We start from the raw sequence: 16,303 nt of genomic DNA on the forward strand, positions 1-16,303 counted from the left end.
TGAAAAACATAAATAAATTGAACTAACAGTGTTGATGACCCCCTCTTTTTATTAAGTGCATCCGCCACTAACCGTGTAATATCGTAAATTTCGGATTTTAATCTTTACCTATTAAAGGCTTATCATGTTTAATAATTCAACATTTTAGTTTTCTACTAATACATAATTAAGAATAAAACGGTATACGTCCCCCTAGCCATAGCCAAAATTTCTATTTCCATCATTACTGAAGGAAACCTCAACAAAAGAAAACTCCCACCCAAGAACATTACTAAAATACAAATTGATCAACCTTATTAAATACAAATTGTTGCTTCGTAGACATGTATAGTAAAATATATTTAGACCGTTTCCCCGACAAAAACTGGGAACCTGTACACAAACAAATGTTGTTATGGAAAAAAATGATTGGTAATACACTGACCTGATAAACAGGAGGATCAAGAACTAGATTGCCACGGTAGACTTCGATATATCACCTCGAGCTTCTGCTCTCCGGGAATGAATAAATCTAGAAGATTCTTTACAGCTAACTCTATATACTATGTATGAACAGTCCCGAGACCCATTTTAATACGAGGGTCTACCTTAATGTGCTGTTCGCCTAATGCTTTTCTCGCTAAATATCTGTAATAAAATTTCTCCTTCCAATAAGGATTCAAAATCTATCTTTAATCTTTTAAGATGAACCTGATCTGATAAAATGGCAAAAATTGATTCCTCGAGGCCGCGCAAGGAAAATTTTTACCTCAGTCTTCATTCTGTCTCAAAATAACTATCATAAATAGAAAGCCTGTCAAAAGCATCGAAGTTTGCTTTTAGCCCAACAAATTGACTGCTTAATTGAGCACAACCTGCATCTGGCCAGCGGCAACCTCCATCCCTTGCACGCAATGGACATAAACCTTCACACACTTGACCAATAGGATTGTCAGAAACTACATCATCAGTCACAAACGAAATCGAAACAGAGAGATCTGACTTGTCATTGTGCCGCAGATTATCATCGGATAACGGACCTCTTGAGGAAGAATGCACAAGTTTCTGTTGAGTTCCTAAGGGGTTTGTTTCCATATTGGTCATATCACCACTTCTTGCAAAGTTAACCTTGCATCCCAATGACTGGATGGCTCTCTTTATTGCTGCATTTTCCTTGCCAGCTCTGTTGGCCAAGGCCATAGCAGAGCTACTAAGCTGCTTCTCAGTCTGTAATTCTGCAGATAATGACTCCATCGCAATTGTGATTTCTTTAGCCTTCCTTTCTGCCACTTCTTTTGCCTGTTAGCATTTTGATCCATCCAAAAACTAAATAAGAAAAATACCTAAAGGACATGTTATGAGAGAAACATCCAAATCACATGCTATTGGCTTCAGCTAAATTGTTTGTATTTTACTAAAGGCTTAGTCTAGGCCAAAAGCAAATAGTGCAAGAATTCAGATCAGTCAACTTTATAATAGATAAATATATTGCTCAATAGTAACAGGAAAACAGAGGATAAATTTATCACCTTTTGAAGTTCGGAAAATTTCATAGACATGTTCCTACATCTAGCTTCAAGCTCCCCAGATTGGGCTTCTGAGGGACAAGCCCATCGAAGATGGAATTGTGGCCAAAGAGTGGGTGCCAAAGCTGCTGCAGGAGGCAACAATGGACCATCATGTTTCTGAGGATCATAGAAAAAGTTATAGTGCACGTGAGACCTTCTGGAAGAACGCAAATCAGCCAAATAGGCCCACAAGCATCCACAAGCTTCAGATACACCAACTTCCTGTCTCTCCTTTTCACTGAAAATAGACAGCAAGAACTCAAGAAGAGGTCTTTCTAATGCTTTGACAATAATTTGAGCTAAAACAGTTAACAGATTCATTTTAAAGGCACAATAAAATAGCCATTATGCAGAGTTAATCGAGGTTAAACAGAAACATCGGTCATCAGTTGATAATTGAGATAAAATCCTTAAATTTTACATTTGCATTAACTGGCCTTTTATCCCACAGCGAAAATATGAAACGAAGGCATTATTTTTGCCTGAGATAACAAATACAAATGCCATTGCTTTTTAACTTTCTACAGCCAGATATGTACAACTAAGATGACAAACAATGGTTCGATTATCAAAGAAGGGTCCTTCAATTCCATGATCCTAATTTTCAGCTTCCAATGTAGCCTCTGTTGCTGTAAAATTATGCAGCCTAACATGATCAAACAGATGCATCCCAGAAACCACAAGCTTATAAAAGAGAATGAATGAAGGACAAGTTGGGTGGTCGTGAAGAGGAAGAATAGAAAGATGGAAATCACCTATTGCAGAAGAAGTTCCCAAAACGGCATGAAAGGACACAGTCCAACAAATCCACCAGGAAAGCCTACATCAACCATAATATAGACAAGTCAGCTGAAAATGGATCAAGAGAAAAAGAAAACCATACTGTATGCATTCAGAAACAGCTAGCTTTTCCATGAAATCAAGAAATGAACATTTTTCAAGGAAAGGCACATACCGAGGAGAACTCAAAAGCAAACGGGTACATTCGCAACAACTGGGAGACACAGTCAACCCACTGCCCAACAGAATCAAATTATTAGTCAATTCCCAGAACCTGGAAAACAGCAGTTTATAAAACAGATTTTCAAATTTACTTTATGAAGAAATCTGGTAATAGGCTTTCCAAATAGATGGGGAATTGCCCGTGCTGTTTTGTTGTTTTCTGTTATGGACAATATCTCATAAATATCAAATAAATGACCACGAAGCTGTTAAACATGAGGCATCCAACACATGTCTAAACGACACTTCCATAGAAGCATCTCTAAGTTTAACATCCTCATCTAAACTCAGATCTTATAATAAATACTATAACTGCCTCCAAACACCACACTTTGCAATCTGATGTCTTGATTATGACACCAATTTACACCATAGTAAAATTCTACACATTTGGCCAACGAAGCCAACAGAGATGGAATATAAAAACTTCATAATTATGTATTCTACCACACAATTAATACTATCTAGTATCTACCCATATTGTCAAACCCAGACCAAATCGACTGGTTCTACCCGGTTAATTAGGAATTGGACAACCTGGTCCAAGCAGGTGGGTCGTTTGGCAGCCAAGGAACTTTTGTCAGCCCCTTTAAAAAAATGCAGGTTTGCTTGCTGGACCTGTCGAACAGAATTGATCTACATATTAAGGCATTTTTTGTTATATATTTCAAAATTATATTTAAGATTTAACCAGTTATAAGACTCCTTTCTTTTCCAAAATAAGAAATTATAAATTTAATATGATTAAAAATATTGTTTTAACTATTTTTCCTCTTAATTGAAATTGTTAAGTATTGTATAACTTCAAATTCCAATAAAAATTTTCAAATTGCTCATTAGAAGAAAAACTATCTTTGAAACTTCACAAAATAAATTCACTTACAATTTTCAACTAAAGATCTTTCATCTTATTAATATTTAATTGTGATTTTCTGGCTTTACTGGTTTGAAGGTTTGGCCAGATTTGAAACCTTGATGTTCATATTTTCAGAACATCATAACCTAATGAATCACAAAAGACTGTGTAACCAGTAACTTTTTTATATGTATCTGTCTCCAAAAAGAAATGTGAACATTATAACCTAATGAATCCCAAAAGATTGTGTGTGTAACCAGTAACTTTTTTATATGTATCTGTTTCCAAAAAGAAAATCTGCATCTATGATTCCACAGACTTTAAAATCTACTGAGGGTTCAAATGTCAAAAATTCAAGATTAAATCTCCTTCCCTCAAAGAGAACCTACAAAGGCTCAGTAATCTTCATGGGAGGGTGTCATACAAGAGAAGTTCCCCCCTTGTATCATTTTATGTTAACATGTCATGAGTCTATTGAGCTGTCTATCATATGGTTTTAGCAAGTCAAAAGGCTTTTCTTAAATTTCTTTTTCCAAGGAAGATGCAGGAATGAGTTCCAAGATGCAAGCATGAACAACTCCTTTTGCAATCGAAGCCTCCTTGGAATAAAGCATGTACACCTGGATAGGCTAGCACATAAAAGTGCTGAGACCTTTTATGGCACAGGTATAGCTGTTGGACGTCTGCAGCTAGTTTTCCCAGCTTACCTGACTTTTGGGTTCCATGAAACACCTATTTTTACCCCACATAGTTTGAGTTGCTAAAAGACAACAATAATCATGAGTAGGAAGGCAATTACTTGAACGTGTAGCAAATGTAGTTAACATAAATCAACACACCTGCAAAAATATGGGAGAAAAGTTGTTCTGCCCATGAGAGGAACTAGGGTTTTGGGATGTGAGTGATCCTGATGCCTGGCGCGAAGGTGATGATGAAAGCCCTCCAGCAGAAGACTGCCGAGATAATTCAACAGCCACATTGCCACCTCCAGATACAGTAGGCATTCCCACACGATCTGCAAATGGATGTCCAAATGCTAGCCAATCCTTTTCAATAAGTGCCTATACAAATTCCACAAAACCCTATAATGTAAAATTTACATACCAAGTATTTCACCATCAAAGTAACAAGGGCAACCTTAGTGCCAGCAACATGAGAAAAAGATAACATTATGCTGTCTGTAAGAGTTACAGGTCAAGCAAATGAAGAGAAGAGAATCAAGTCAACTTATGAAGTCCAGCATAACAACAAAAAATACCTGAAACCCAGCGAATGTTCTGTAGTATGGGTCAAGCAACAAATTAGCTAGTGAAATTAACTGGGTAGTTCTATCCCATCCATCACTACACAATACAGTAAAACATGGAAAAGAAAAAATTAGCTTATGGACTTTAAAATAAAAAGAAAAGAAAAGGAAGAAAAAAAACTTTCATTTCTAAGATGTATTTCATAAAAATAATAAATAAATAAATATATCCATATGTAGGGGTGAGCACTATTCAGTCCGACCCAAAGTCGAGCCGACTCATTTTGGTTTGGTTCAACAGCTTTTTAACAAAATCGGTTACCCTTCGGTTTGAACAGTGATAACCGTTTGGTTTCCGGTTCGATCTTAAACAGAGATAACCGAATTAATTTTTTATGCCTAAAGTAGGTGATTTGGTTCGGAATAACTGAACCAAATCAAACCAGTCTGGTTCAGTTTGGTATCAATTTTTTTTCTGATGGACAAACAATCTCAGTGATTCTGTGGCAACAGACAGTAGAAAGCAGGATCACCTAAAGAAACTGCAACATAGATTAGCAGCTACTGTCCTATACCGAAAAAAAAGGAAGGGGCAAGATGAGGTGGTTAATCCCCTTCAAAGCATACCAAGGCTTTGTTGTTCATTGAAACAGCTTGCTTATAAAAATTGAGAAAATGATTTTTTTTTTTTAACTTGGCCAAAACTGAAATCTTGGTGTTAAGAACATGTTTGGAAGGGGAAAAAAATATTCCTTTAGGTAGATGGCAAGTGGACTAAGAACCTAAACTACTTGGAACTATGACATAGAATTAATGTTAAAAGAGAAACAAAGAAAGTAAACCGCAACTTTTTAGCAACTGTTGCCAATATTAATAGGTTAAGTTATGAAAATAACAGATCTCTAACCTGCAATGTACAAGTACCGATGCTGATTCCAAAGCCACACGTGCAGCAATCCAAGCGGAACCAGCCAAGACGCTTTGAACATGTATCAGCCAACCAGTGTCACCAAGAGTTGATACAGAAGCAGACATACTGCTGAGATTGCCCCCTCCCCAGGTCCAACCACCATGTCTCTATCATGGAAAAATGCCATCCACATAATCATATCCAGTACAAATACAATTTTACTGCTGAAAATCAGTATCATGCCTGAGAAAGATTAATGATCCCTAGATTTCTAAATCTATATTGCAAGAATTTCCCAACTTGGGCCCTAAAAATTTAATTACAGCCACATTTAATCAGTAAAAGATCAATATGTGAATCAGTCAGCTAAGTACAGAGGAGAACACAGGATCAATATCTACTTGGAACGCCTTTGACTTCAGATAAAAGACTGATTCACTGAGGTTCTAGGAAATCCAGTCAATTTGATTCAGGAGCACAGAACGACAGCAACAGGTTGAGAATGTCTATTAATCAAATAGGTAATTGTAAATAGAATATCAAATAGATAATGATGTATGAGTCAATTTTATTTATATTTACTCATACTCAAGGAACAGTTTATTGACCATGTTAGAATTAGTTGGGAACGGAACATGCATATTCTGGTTTGTAGGAAATATTGTTATCTTTAAAATTTAGCCCATGGGAAAATTGATCTGAATTCTAAACCCCCGGTAGGTAATGTCTGAGCTAAGAATAAACAGCTCATTCAACAAGCAAGCAATAAATAAATCATTCAAAAAGAAATAGGTTTTAGTTGTCAATGGTAAAGAAGGCATGTCATAAAGGACTTCCAAGACCAACCAAAAATGATGACAATCCATCTGATGAGGTGGTGCCGTGAGTATCTACATAGTCTCTAAGCCGAGAAAGAGACTCTCTCATTGCATGAATATTGTCTATTCCAAAGAAAACAACCTGATGGACAATAATGAAGAGGAACATGACATCAGTGACCCACATGATATAAAGATTGATGACCAAGAGAGATAGATACGTCACCGCTCAAACCTTTGACATACCTCAGATTGAAAATAATTAGAAGATGACTCTGAGCCACCTCCCATTGCTCCATTGGCCAAAGCATTTTTTCTGGGTCTTGCATCAGCAATGTATAGCTTTCTGAAAAGGGAGTGACAAAGAGAAGGCGAAAGAGAGGATATCAATATTATTCAAAAATATCTATTTCAAAAAGGACAGTGATGACACCACAAAAATTATGGAAGAAACTACAGCTATGCCCTTGAAGTTTTAAAGTCTTCCCCAAAAGTATTGTTCCACCCATGACCATCAAGTCCAAAAGCTTGTAATACATTTATAACGTTCCTCAAATGCCCAGAAACTATAGCATAATCTTATAACATAAGCATTATGTCACATTAAGAAAGTCATTGCATCAACACAGCCTATCTCAATATCTAACTTATCAACCAACTTTATTTTTCTCTCAATTTTCCCCAAATATGCCTTATATGTATAATTCCAGAGTTGGAGTCTTGCATCTATTATTATTTTATTTCTATTATATATGAGTGATCATGTTAGAATGTAAAGATTATGTTGTTGTTTAGTTGGCAACTCATCAAGTTCTTTAATTTTCTTTTTCTTTTAATTTCAAGAGTACCTAGTGGTCATGTAAATATACAGCTACAAATTTGTAGAGGTAATTTTGACACTATAGTAAAAAAATGACATTATGTTTCAAAAAATATTTATCCTGATTTCTAATTACGGCATACTTTAAGGACTAAAATGTGATTTACCAAAAATGAATTATTTTTTGTCACCAAAAAACAAGTAAATGATAGATATCAACCAGCAAAATATTTAGATGGATTATTAAGCTATGAGAAGTACAATTAAGGAGTATTATTAAATTTCATATCTTTAATCAACTGAGAAATTAGTGACTCATTAGTTTTCTTCTAGAAAGAGGGAAACATTTTCACAGGATCCAGATATACTTAAGCATGAGGACCCCATACTCAATATAAGCCGAATGGTTGCAAAATTTAGCACATAGTAGCCTCATAGTCATGCTTCAACTACATAAACCATAAAGTAATGAGAACAATTAGATAAATCAAGAAAAAAGACATGAAACACCTTCGCCCCCTTGCACCGCCAAGTTGAGTGCACAGTCCTGCAACAAGCCTTTCATCTGTGTTGCTGTAGACAAATACATGGATATGAATTAAGCATTAGACCAACATAGAAAAAAATGATAAACTAGAACATACCTAAGCAAAAAACACGTGCTGGATATCTTTTTACATTGTGCATTATCTTACATAATCCTGCTGGGCACTTCAACAGTTCAACTTACCTCCGCATATTCATCATAAGACCAACTAAAGGCTGAGATGAACGTGCAAGGACTGCCCCAGTTCCTATAATTTCATATATATCGAGATGTAAGTATGTAGATCATTGGAAAAAAAAGTAATAAAGATTTAATTATTTCATACCAGGATGACACCAAGAAACTACTGGTAATCGGCACCTGGCACGGAAACTGGACGCCTGGAGCACTTCTTCATCACTAGCATATATCCACATACAATTATTAGTTGTAAAGTTTTGGAATAAATGAGCCTTACTAAAAATATTTGAGACTCTTTTAATCATCTCTATCAGCAACTTCAGCTTCCTCCCCTTTTGGCCTGGCCCGCTGAGCACCCCCCGCATCTCAAGTCATTAGGCAAGGCCCTTCTTTTGACACAACAGTAGGATCTCAATGTCTTACCTAATGGATTTTGGAACAATCAGAGCAAATGGATAACTCTGACACATGGTATAGTTGCAATTCACAGTACTGATCCTCCATAACTCATTGGACAATGCATAAGATCCATGTTCTATCATTTCCATTGATGCACGAAGGGAGCCTTTTCCAAGAAGACGAAAGTACTCATTCAGCAAGCGCACTTTTGGGTTAGTATTACTGAATTTTGAAGGTCCACAAGTAAAAGCATAAAGATCCCAGAGTCTTAAAGGCTTCGTGCACCGCATCAATGCATCAAATATAACACGTCTCTGTACAATCAAAATTTAAAAGGAACTGTTCATGGAAAATTGGAGATCCAACTATTAATTCAAAAAACTAGCTTGGTGATTTGATACTAGATTAACTCATCAATAAAGAGAAAACAGGACTAAACGAAAAGGAGAGGAGGACGAAAAGAAAAAAATAAATGTAAGAGTCAAATATTAACACATCCTTTTCAATTCACAAATCCATCGTTGAACTAAGAGAGAAAGGCACCAACGTTTCTTTTGTAGAGCCACATGCCACATTAATAAAGCCACTGCTTTGGATCACAGGTCATAATGAGAAATTTAGAGTTAATTGAATTAGTAACAACATTTTTTTAACCAGAGGCATATCTATGATTTCTGCAAATCACGTACTTTGAGGTTCAGTAAACAGTCTTTCACGTCTTCTACGGCTGTGTTGATTTGGTAAGAAAGGAGAATAAAAAGAAATGTATTTTGACTTTGTAGGATGCATTTCCTTCATGTGATGTATCTAGTATTATTGAATAAATACACCACCCTTCCACTTTCCTCCTCTTCTATCTCTACCAAGCATAGTGTAAGAATCCTAGGTTCATTATCCTGGTCCAAGTTATACATCCTAATTGAGAGTGTCCTTGATCAGCTAATCTGGATGACAGAACAGAATCTATAAGCGCCCATGTAATATAATATTATTACCGTAAGAACAATATTACCATCTGCTTAGGTATTATAGCACTGGAATTTACAAACATGTAATTCACATATGAACTCATGCGCCTGGTATATCCTCTTTCCCCACACGCTCTCGTCACTTCCCCACTGCTCTTATTTCTCTGCTGCAGTTTTCTTCTGATTCCGAATCAATTAAAATTAGAAGAGAGGTCTGATGGCTACATCTAAGTAATATTTTTGCTTGGCAACTCAGAGATTTGTACAGCAAGACAACATTTCAGCATTCACATGGTTGTCGGAGTCCTAATTACTTTAATCTGGTTTCAATTGAAATTTATTGTCATTGATGGATAATTTTGTTGACAATGAAAACTAAGAGGATCGAACTAGTTCTTTTCACTCTATTTCAAATTTGATAAATGATAGTCGATCATATATTCCATTATAGTTTTGTGATTCAAAGTATCATTTTCTATTTGATTATAGATTCATCATCACAAACAACAAAAATTTGTAGAACGCATATAGTAACCAATTCTAAATTGTAACCGTACATTGCCTGTTGGTTCACGTAAAAAAAAATTCTTCTACTGCTCTCTGTCTATTTTGCATTAGATTTACATTTGTGCTTCCTATAAAGATTTGAAAACAAAAATATACAAGTAAAAACCCATTACCCGTTCAATCACTTTCACTTCAGTAGTTGAGTCTAGAACTAGCTAGAGGTTAGTTAATCTAAGTTCCCAGTTCCCTCGATTAAGGCTTTACATCAGTTATAAGAAAATTTTAGGAATCTCAATCATAATAAAACTCGAAAGAGTTACGAGTCCTGCAGAGATGTATATAATCCTATTATTGCATTGGAGTTTGATAACAGAAGTTTATTTGATTGAAGCATGCCATGTCTAGTGCACACTCCTCCCCCTCTCTCACAAAACTTCTTTCTTCTGCTTGTTGTCCCAAAAATCAGAAGCAAAGTTCGAAGTTTGACAACTGCACACTTTCCTCTCAAAAGCCAACCAATTCAAACCCCATTGAATATATAAAAACTACAGTCTCCAATAATTTCCAAACCTAAGATCCCATAAATTTTAAGCCTTACTCCAAATCTGTCCAAGTTATATTGCAGCCAATTAGGGACTGATCAAGGAAACCTCTACCTGTGATTTTTGTACTTCCTTATACAGAACACATTTACCAATAGAACAATGAGTTTTGTATTAAGTATTATAAAGACCACGAATATCAACATTAGAGAAAATAAAAGACTCTGGACTCTTGACAGAAAAAAGCAAACCTGTTTTGTTCTTGGGCGGAAACCAAAGACAACAATTCTCATGTCTTTTCCTGCAGAATACAACAGAAGCCATAAAATTTTTTTAGTTTTGTCAAAATGAAGAAGCAATTGCAATTTTAAGCTTCACAAAAATACCGCTAATGGCAGATGAATCAATTAGCCTTTGGATGAGATTTATTCAGTTCAAACTGAATTGCCAAAATGATATATTTCAGTTAGCATGGTCTAGTTCTATTTGATTTTGAACTAAAATGAATCTTGATTTTGGTTCAATAACAAATTCCCATAGATGTAGCCTTACACTAGGCAGAATAAATGAAACTGATTCAAAAATGAGATGGACTAGTTTGGGATAATGGAATAAAGAGAGTTTAGTCATAAAAAAAATAAAAATAAAAAAACCCAATTAACAGACTTGATTTCTTATTTTCAATTTCAAAATAAGCTGAACGATATGAGAATTATTGAAGACAAATCAATGCCTATATGCTAAATTGCAAAATCATTTCTTTTTTATAATATGTTTTAAATCATGAACTCTCTTTCAATAGTTATGGTCCCTTAACCTTATCTGCATCTATGTTAATGAGACATCAAAAGAGCAAGTTATCTCTAGAGCAGTTGCTGAAATGCTGAATCACCATAAAAATAGGAAAAGTAAAAGTGGAATTTTATTGGATCTAATATGGACCAAAAAGTTATTTCAAATTCTACCTGATCTATCATAATTCCTGTATAAAGAGCTTATAAAAAGTAAAGTAAAGAAATATTCAGATAGATCTTCAAATGAGATTGTTCAAATCATACCAATGACCTGGAGAAGTCGGCGTGAAGGAGTCTTCTCGGATTGACGAGGAGCAGATTGATTCTTTATAACCTAAGTATATTCCAAAATGCAATAGAAAATACATGTGCAAGTAAATAAACAATGCTTGACATATATTATGGGTGAGCAAAATAAACCATACTAGTTAATTTCAAATTTCAAACTAATTAAAGGAATGAAAAGATCTAGGAATTATATCAAAGAGTTGAATGTATGTTGTATTCCAATTATGGACAAAAAATTTGCATGTATTTACCAATGGAACATAGGCCTCACCATTTAGCAAGGCACAGTGGTAAGACCAAACAAGCAGAATTAAATTGGATAAGAAAAGTGGTATACGAAAGAAAGCCAAAAACATATTGACCAAGACAGACCCACATGGTATACTTTTAAATATAAAAAACATACAAATAAAAAGAGAAACAATACCTAGAGAATAAACACTGGTTTATTTCGTCAGAACATGCTTCAAATTTTGTAAGGCAAGGAAATTCCATTCAATACATTTTTTTAACATCTTAAATGTATGCTTATGGTTCCTTAAATATGATTCACGAATAGCATCTAAATCGGCCTGCATAAAACATTTAAACAACATATTGGAAAAAGTTTTTGTGCTAAGGAACTAAAAGTAGCATGATTACTGAAGAATAAATTACTACATATGTACAATTATCCAACCCAAACATAATGCAATGGAAGGCAGTCAATGGGCTGTAGCAGATCTGTTAACTTTAATTTCACTAATTTTGAAGATTAACTGGTCAATCTTTTCTTCCAAATTGCCTTCCAAGGAAACCAACTTTATCTTCATCTGCATTCCCCCTAAGCAAAAACTGGTAAAAAGGACTTGACATTATCTTGTGCATAATCTACATCTAGTACAATCTTCGTTTTGCGAATTCAATACTCACTATAAAGCAAGCACAAAAAGAAATACTTTTGGAAAGTCCCTAATCCCCACTATCAGGTCTTCTACACATAAGCGGACGCTGATTTAATCTTCCATTAGAAGAAAGGTATATAGCATTCATGAAATGTGTATACTATAAGAATGCCTACCTAATTTATTCCATGCCTTCAATGACCACTACTGCAGCAAGCTTTTCCGACCACAAAGCATCAAAAGCCATTTACAAGAAAAAGAGTTCAAATAAAGAGGACATTTACATTCATTGCACCATATAAGCAGCTAAAATAGACAGAAAGTTTTGCATCAGAGCAGACATGGTACTCAATTATGAACTCAGAGACAAAAAATCTATAACTTGGAGGCATGAATACACCAAGAAATGAGATCAGATAAAGCTGCTTCTGCATTCTGTTTTGGAAAAAGGCAATATACAGAACATAAATTATTCCACATACTAATGGAGAAATTTATCTTCATGAATAAACAGAACATAAAACAAGAACTTCAAATAACATTAACGCATTTCACGCATGCAATCAGGCAGCCAAAAATTGTACTAAGTAGGTAAAAAGAGAGAACAATATACCATTTTGTTGAACTTTTCAATTGTTGCCAATGGAATTGTGCCAAGTGCAATTATGTTTTCAGTCCCTTCACTCTTGGAAAAACAACAAAAACATTAGCAATTGATTTTATAATACACACACGATATTCATCTATGTGCTTATGCATGCAAAATCATTTACAGAGCAGCAACTACAGCTTCATTCCTTTTTCATTTTCAAGATTAAAATCATTTTGTACTGGCACCAAAGTGACATCAAAGCTAGGATCATACAATTTAATAGCTAACGTAATATTCGCAAAATAATCAAAAGCAAAATTATATTTACAACATTCTCCAAGAATACACATAGGGAATATGTGCAGCAAGCCCCCTTTACCCTTTCCATAGGTTTAAAAAATCCAAAAGATTCCAAATTTTACCCTTCAACATTATCCACAAAATAATCAACGAACATCATTGCTCACATCCTCTGGAATAGATCTCTCTCTATGGATTAAGCTCATAGCCAGTGTTATCAAAATCTTACGATTAACAATTCGAATCTTACGAATCGATTCAATTTTCATGCTGAATAGAGGAAGGTTAATGAATAAGTTTGAGGTGAACAAAAACCTAAAAAGGGTAAAATGGGGGAAGAAAAACCAAGAAAAAGATAAAACACTCACCATAAAAATAAGTCGAAAATTAGTCACTATCAAGGTACCTGCCTCATCGGTATTAACAAGAACAACACCACGACCCTACAAGCAAAGCCCAAAGGTTAATGAATAAGTTCCAAACATTAACCAAAAAGAAAGGGACTAAATTGCAAAATTAAAACTTGTTGTTTATATAGCATAATGGCCTTATTCAATCATCAATAGAGATAGAGAGAGATGTCCTAAGCCAGAATCTTCAAAGCCATGGATTTCTTAACGATGATCCATAACACTTGAAGTGCTGTTGGGAGGCACACGCACCCAATTTGCCCAACCTAGCAGGTTAGAGCCTGAGATTTAGAACTTGACCAAACAATTGAGTTGAAGGATCATGTTAGGCACTACAAAGATTATAAATAGCTAGGTTTCAGCATTTTCAAGCTAGCTCTACCTCAATTTCTTAAAATTGAACTAGGTGATTTTGCTTTTTCCTTTACTGCATATACTTCAAAAACTTGTTTACTACAGAAACTTGGAAAGATTTCACTCTCACTCCTTACACGCTTTCGGGAACTCCATTATCAATCCAATTATGATTTTTTAACCGATAAATATTTCAGAATAATTTTTAAGAAAGAGATAGTAGGCATAAATGTAAGAATAGTTGCTAAAACTTGTGTCTAATTCTTCCCTAAAGAGCCAGGAGTTGGTCAAAAATGGGCAATGTTGTTGGACAATATCAGAATTGGGACAACACTGCTTGCAATTTCATGATGTCCACCAACCACAAACAAGCAAAACATAAAAATTGAGAGCCTTTTGAAACCATGTACAAATTGATTATTGATTGACTTTGAATGCTTAACCACTAGCATTCAACCAACCGAATCCAAAATGTAAGAACCTGATGAGTTTATTTGGTCAAAGATTATCCACAAATGAGAAGACTCATGGGTTAAATGGAGCAGATTCCCAGAATTGCAGTTGCCACTTTCAATCAGGTTTTGCAATTCACAATATAATTTATTCTTTTTCATTAAGGCATCAATGTCAATATCAACCATCGTATAATATGGCCTAGTTACGAGCAGGGAAAGAAAGAAAAAGATTCCATTTTGCCGACTCTAAACAGTTTAGGACGAAAGATCAGTTGAAATTCTTAAACGTACCTCTGTTTAAAAAATATTTATATATTTTTTTTATTAATGTTAATGTAATCACTAATCATATACACCTGTTAAAAAGCAAATTTTCCAATGTGTATAAATAAGTACACATACAATATTCACATCAAAATAAAAATGCTCATAAAGTGAGTTCTCATTATGCAATTCCTAACGGAAAAGCAAGAACTTACATACTTATCCTATTAGAAGCGAACATTGCAAAATTGCAGCTATACAATTCAAGAAATTTACAGGAATGCACAACCAACAATTATAGGCGCCAAAGAGTGAACCAAGTATACAACAAAATTGAAAGCAATAAAATGATTCAGGGAACAAATTGAAAGCAACCAAAAAGCGCACCTCAACCATAACCCGCTCAGCCTCAAGTAAACACTTGTAATTCGCATGATGCGAAACCGAGCGCGAGACAGGTTGCTGCTCCTCAACAGAAATTAAAATATAATCATAATCAATCAAAAAGAAAAACAATAAAACGTGGCCAACAAGGTATGTGTCATATGTAGAGAGAATTGGGACCTCAAGCTTGAGCCAATCGAGGGCGTCGTCCCAGCCACCGCTGCTCTCCATCTTCTCGGAGTCGGAGGAGTGGTCTCTGAACGACGTCGATCCACGCTGCTTTGATGAGGCCATGCGGCGAACCGAAGAGAGATAGGCTTTGTTGAGGAATTATGTGATGGTTGGAGAGAGGGAGTGCTTGAAAGAGACGTGTGGAATTGGGTTCACTTACCGTTCAAAAGAAGGAAAATGTGCGTATGGTTTTTTTTTTTTTTCCCCGCTTTCTTTGTGTTTTTCTCTTTTCGTATTTTATAGTTGTGGATGAGGAAATCAAAAGACAATGATATGACGTGTCAGATTAGAAAAATGTGTCTGACAACGGTTTTGTATTCTTTTTTTTTTTTTTTTTAAGAATAATTATTGAAATTTATTATCAAACTATTAAGTAAACTATTTTTCTCTTCCTATTTTAATATTTTTCCCCCGTTTATTGTGATGATATATGAATCCAGCGGCTCCAATTTGATCATATCTCTAGTCACTTTCGTTGGTTAAAATATACTTCTCATTTCTAGTACTATGTTATTTTAAATATGTTTTTATAATGTAATTTAACCATTTCTAATATATTTCATTACAATTTTTTTAAAATAGAATTATGTTTGGTCAACTATAATAAAATATAATGTTATTGAATGCTATTAATGAAATAGCACCACCTATTCTATTATATTCCTTTTTATATCATTTTTTTATATAATTTAGCCATTTCTAATATATTCATTACAATTTTTTTTAAAATATAGAATTACATTTCGTGACTCGTAATGAAATATAATATAATCAAATGTATATATACTATTAATGAAACATCATTAATGAGTCATAATCAAACCTAATATAATAAAATGAAAGACATTTCTAATATAAAATATACTAAAAATGTCAAAGTGGATATGGTTATATTTTAATTAAATCTACTCCTAACTATATTAATTCTTTGGAATCTATAAATATTATATTTAGCCTTCATAATAAATTTATAAAGTTAATTATAAAATACTAACTATAAGATAA

The 16,303-nt window shown here is 34.5% G+C and overlaps 1 protein-coding gene across 3 annotated transcripts; it reads right to left on the reverse strand.

The window, feature by feature from the left end:
- Positions 1-268: 268 nt before the first annotated feature.
- MTM2 (Myotubularin-like phosphatases II superfamily) lies at positions 269-15,514 on the reverse strand. 3 transcript variants are annotated; one of them, XM_012234681.4, is made up of 19 exons: positions 15,248-15,514; positions 15,071-15,145; positions 13,569-13,643; positions 12,922-12,993; positions 11,401-11,470; positions 10,594-10,643; positions 8,350-8,639; positions 8,072-8,145; positions 7,930-7,993; positions 7,710-7,772; positions 6,626-6,725; positions 6,408-6,521; positions 5,559-5,728; positions 4,664-4,748; positions 4,245-4,466; positions 2,503-2,562; positions 2,303-2,367; positions 1,509-1,785; positions 269-1,278 (listed from the first exon to the last, which is right to left on the reverse strand). In XM_012234681.4, exons 1-19 carry the CDS (start codon positions 15,359-15,361, stop codon positions 757-759), a joined length of 2,562 nt encoding a protein of 853 aa, XP_012090071.1. In that variant the 5' UTR covers positions 15,362-15,514; the 3' UTR covers positions 269-756. The 3 variants fall into 3 exon arrangements, with proteins under 3 accessions (XP_012090071.1, XP_089578778.1, XP_020540213.1); XM_089722652.1 differs by lacking the exon at positions 15,071-15,145; XM_020684554.3 differs by lacking the exons at positions 12,922-12,993; positions 13,569-13,643; positions 15,071-15,145; positions 15,248-15,514 and adding an exon at positions 11,852-11,896.
- Between the last annotated feature and the right edge of the window lie 789 nt (positions 15,515-16,303).

The sequence above is a fragment of the Jatropha curcas genome, chromosome 6 (assembly GCF_041381405.1).
Source record: "Jatropha curcas cultivar XTBG-Jc1 chromosome 6, XTBG_Jcur_1.0, whole genome shotgun sequence".
NCBI classification, from domain to species: domain Eukaryota; kingdom Viridiplantae; phylum Streptophyta; class Magnoliopsida; order Malpighiales; family Euphorbiaceae; genus Jatropha; species Jatropha curcas.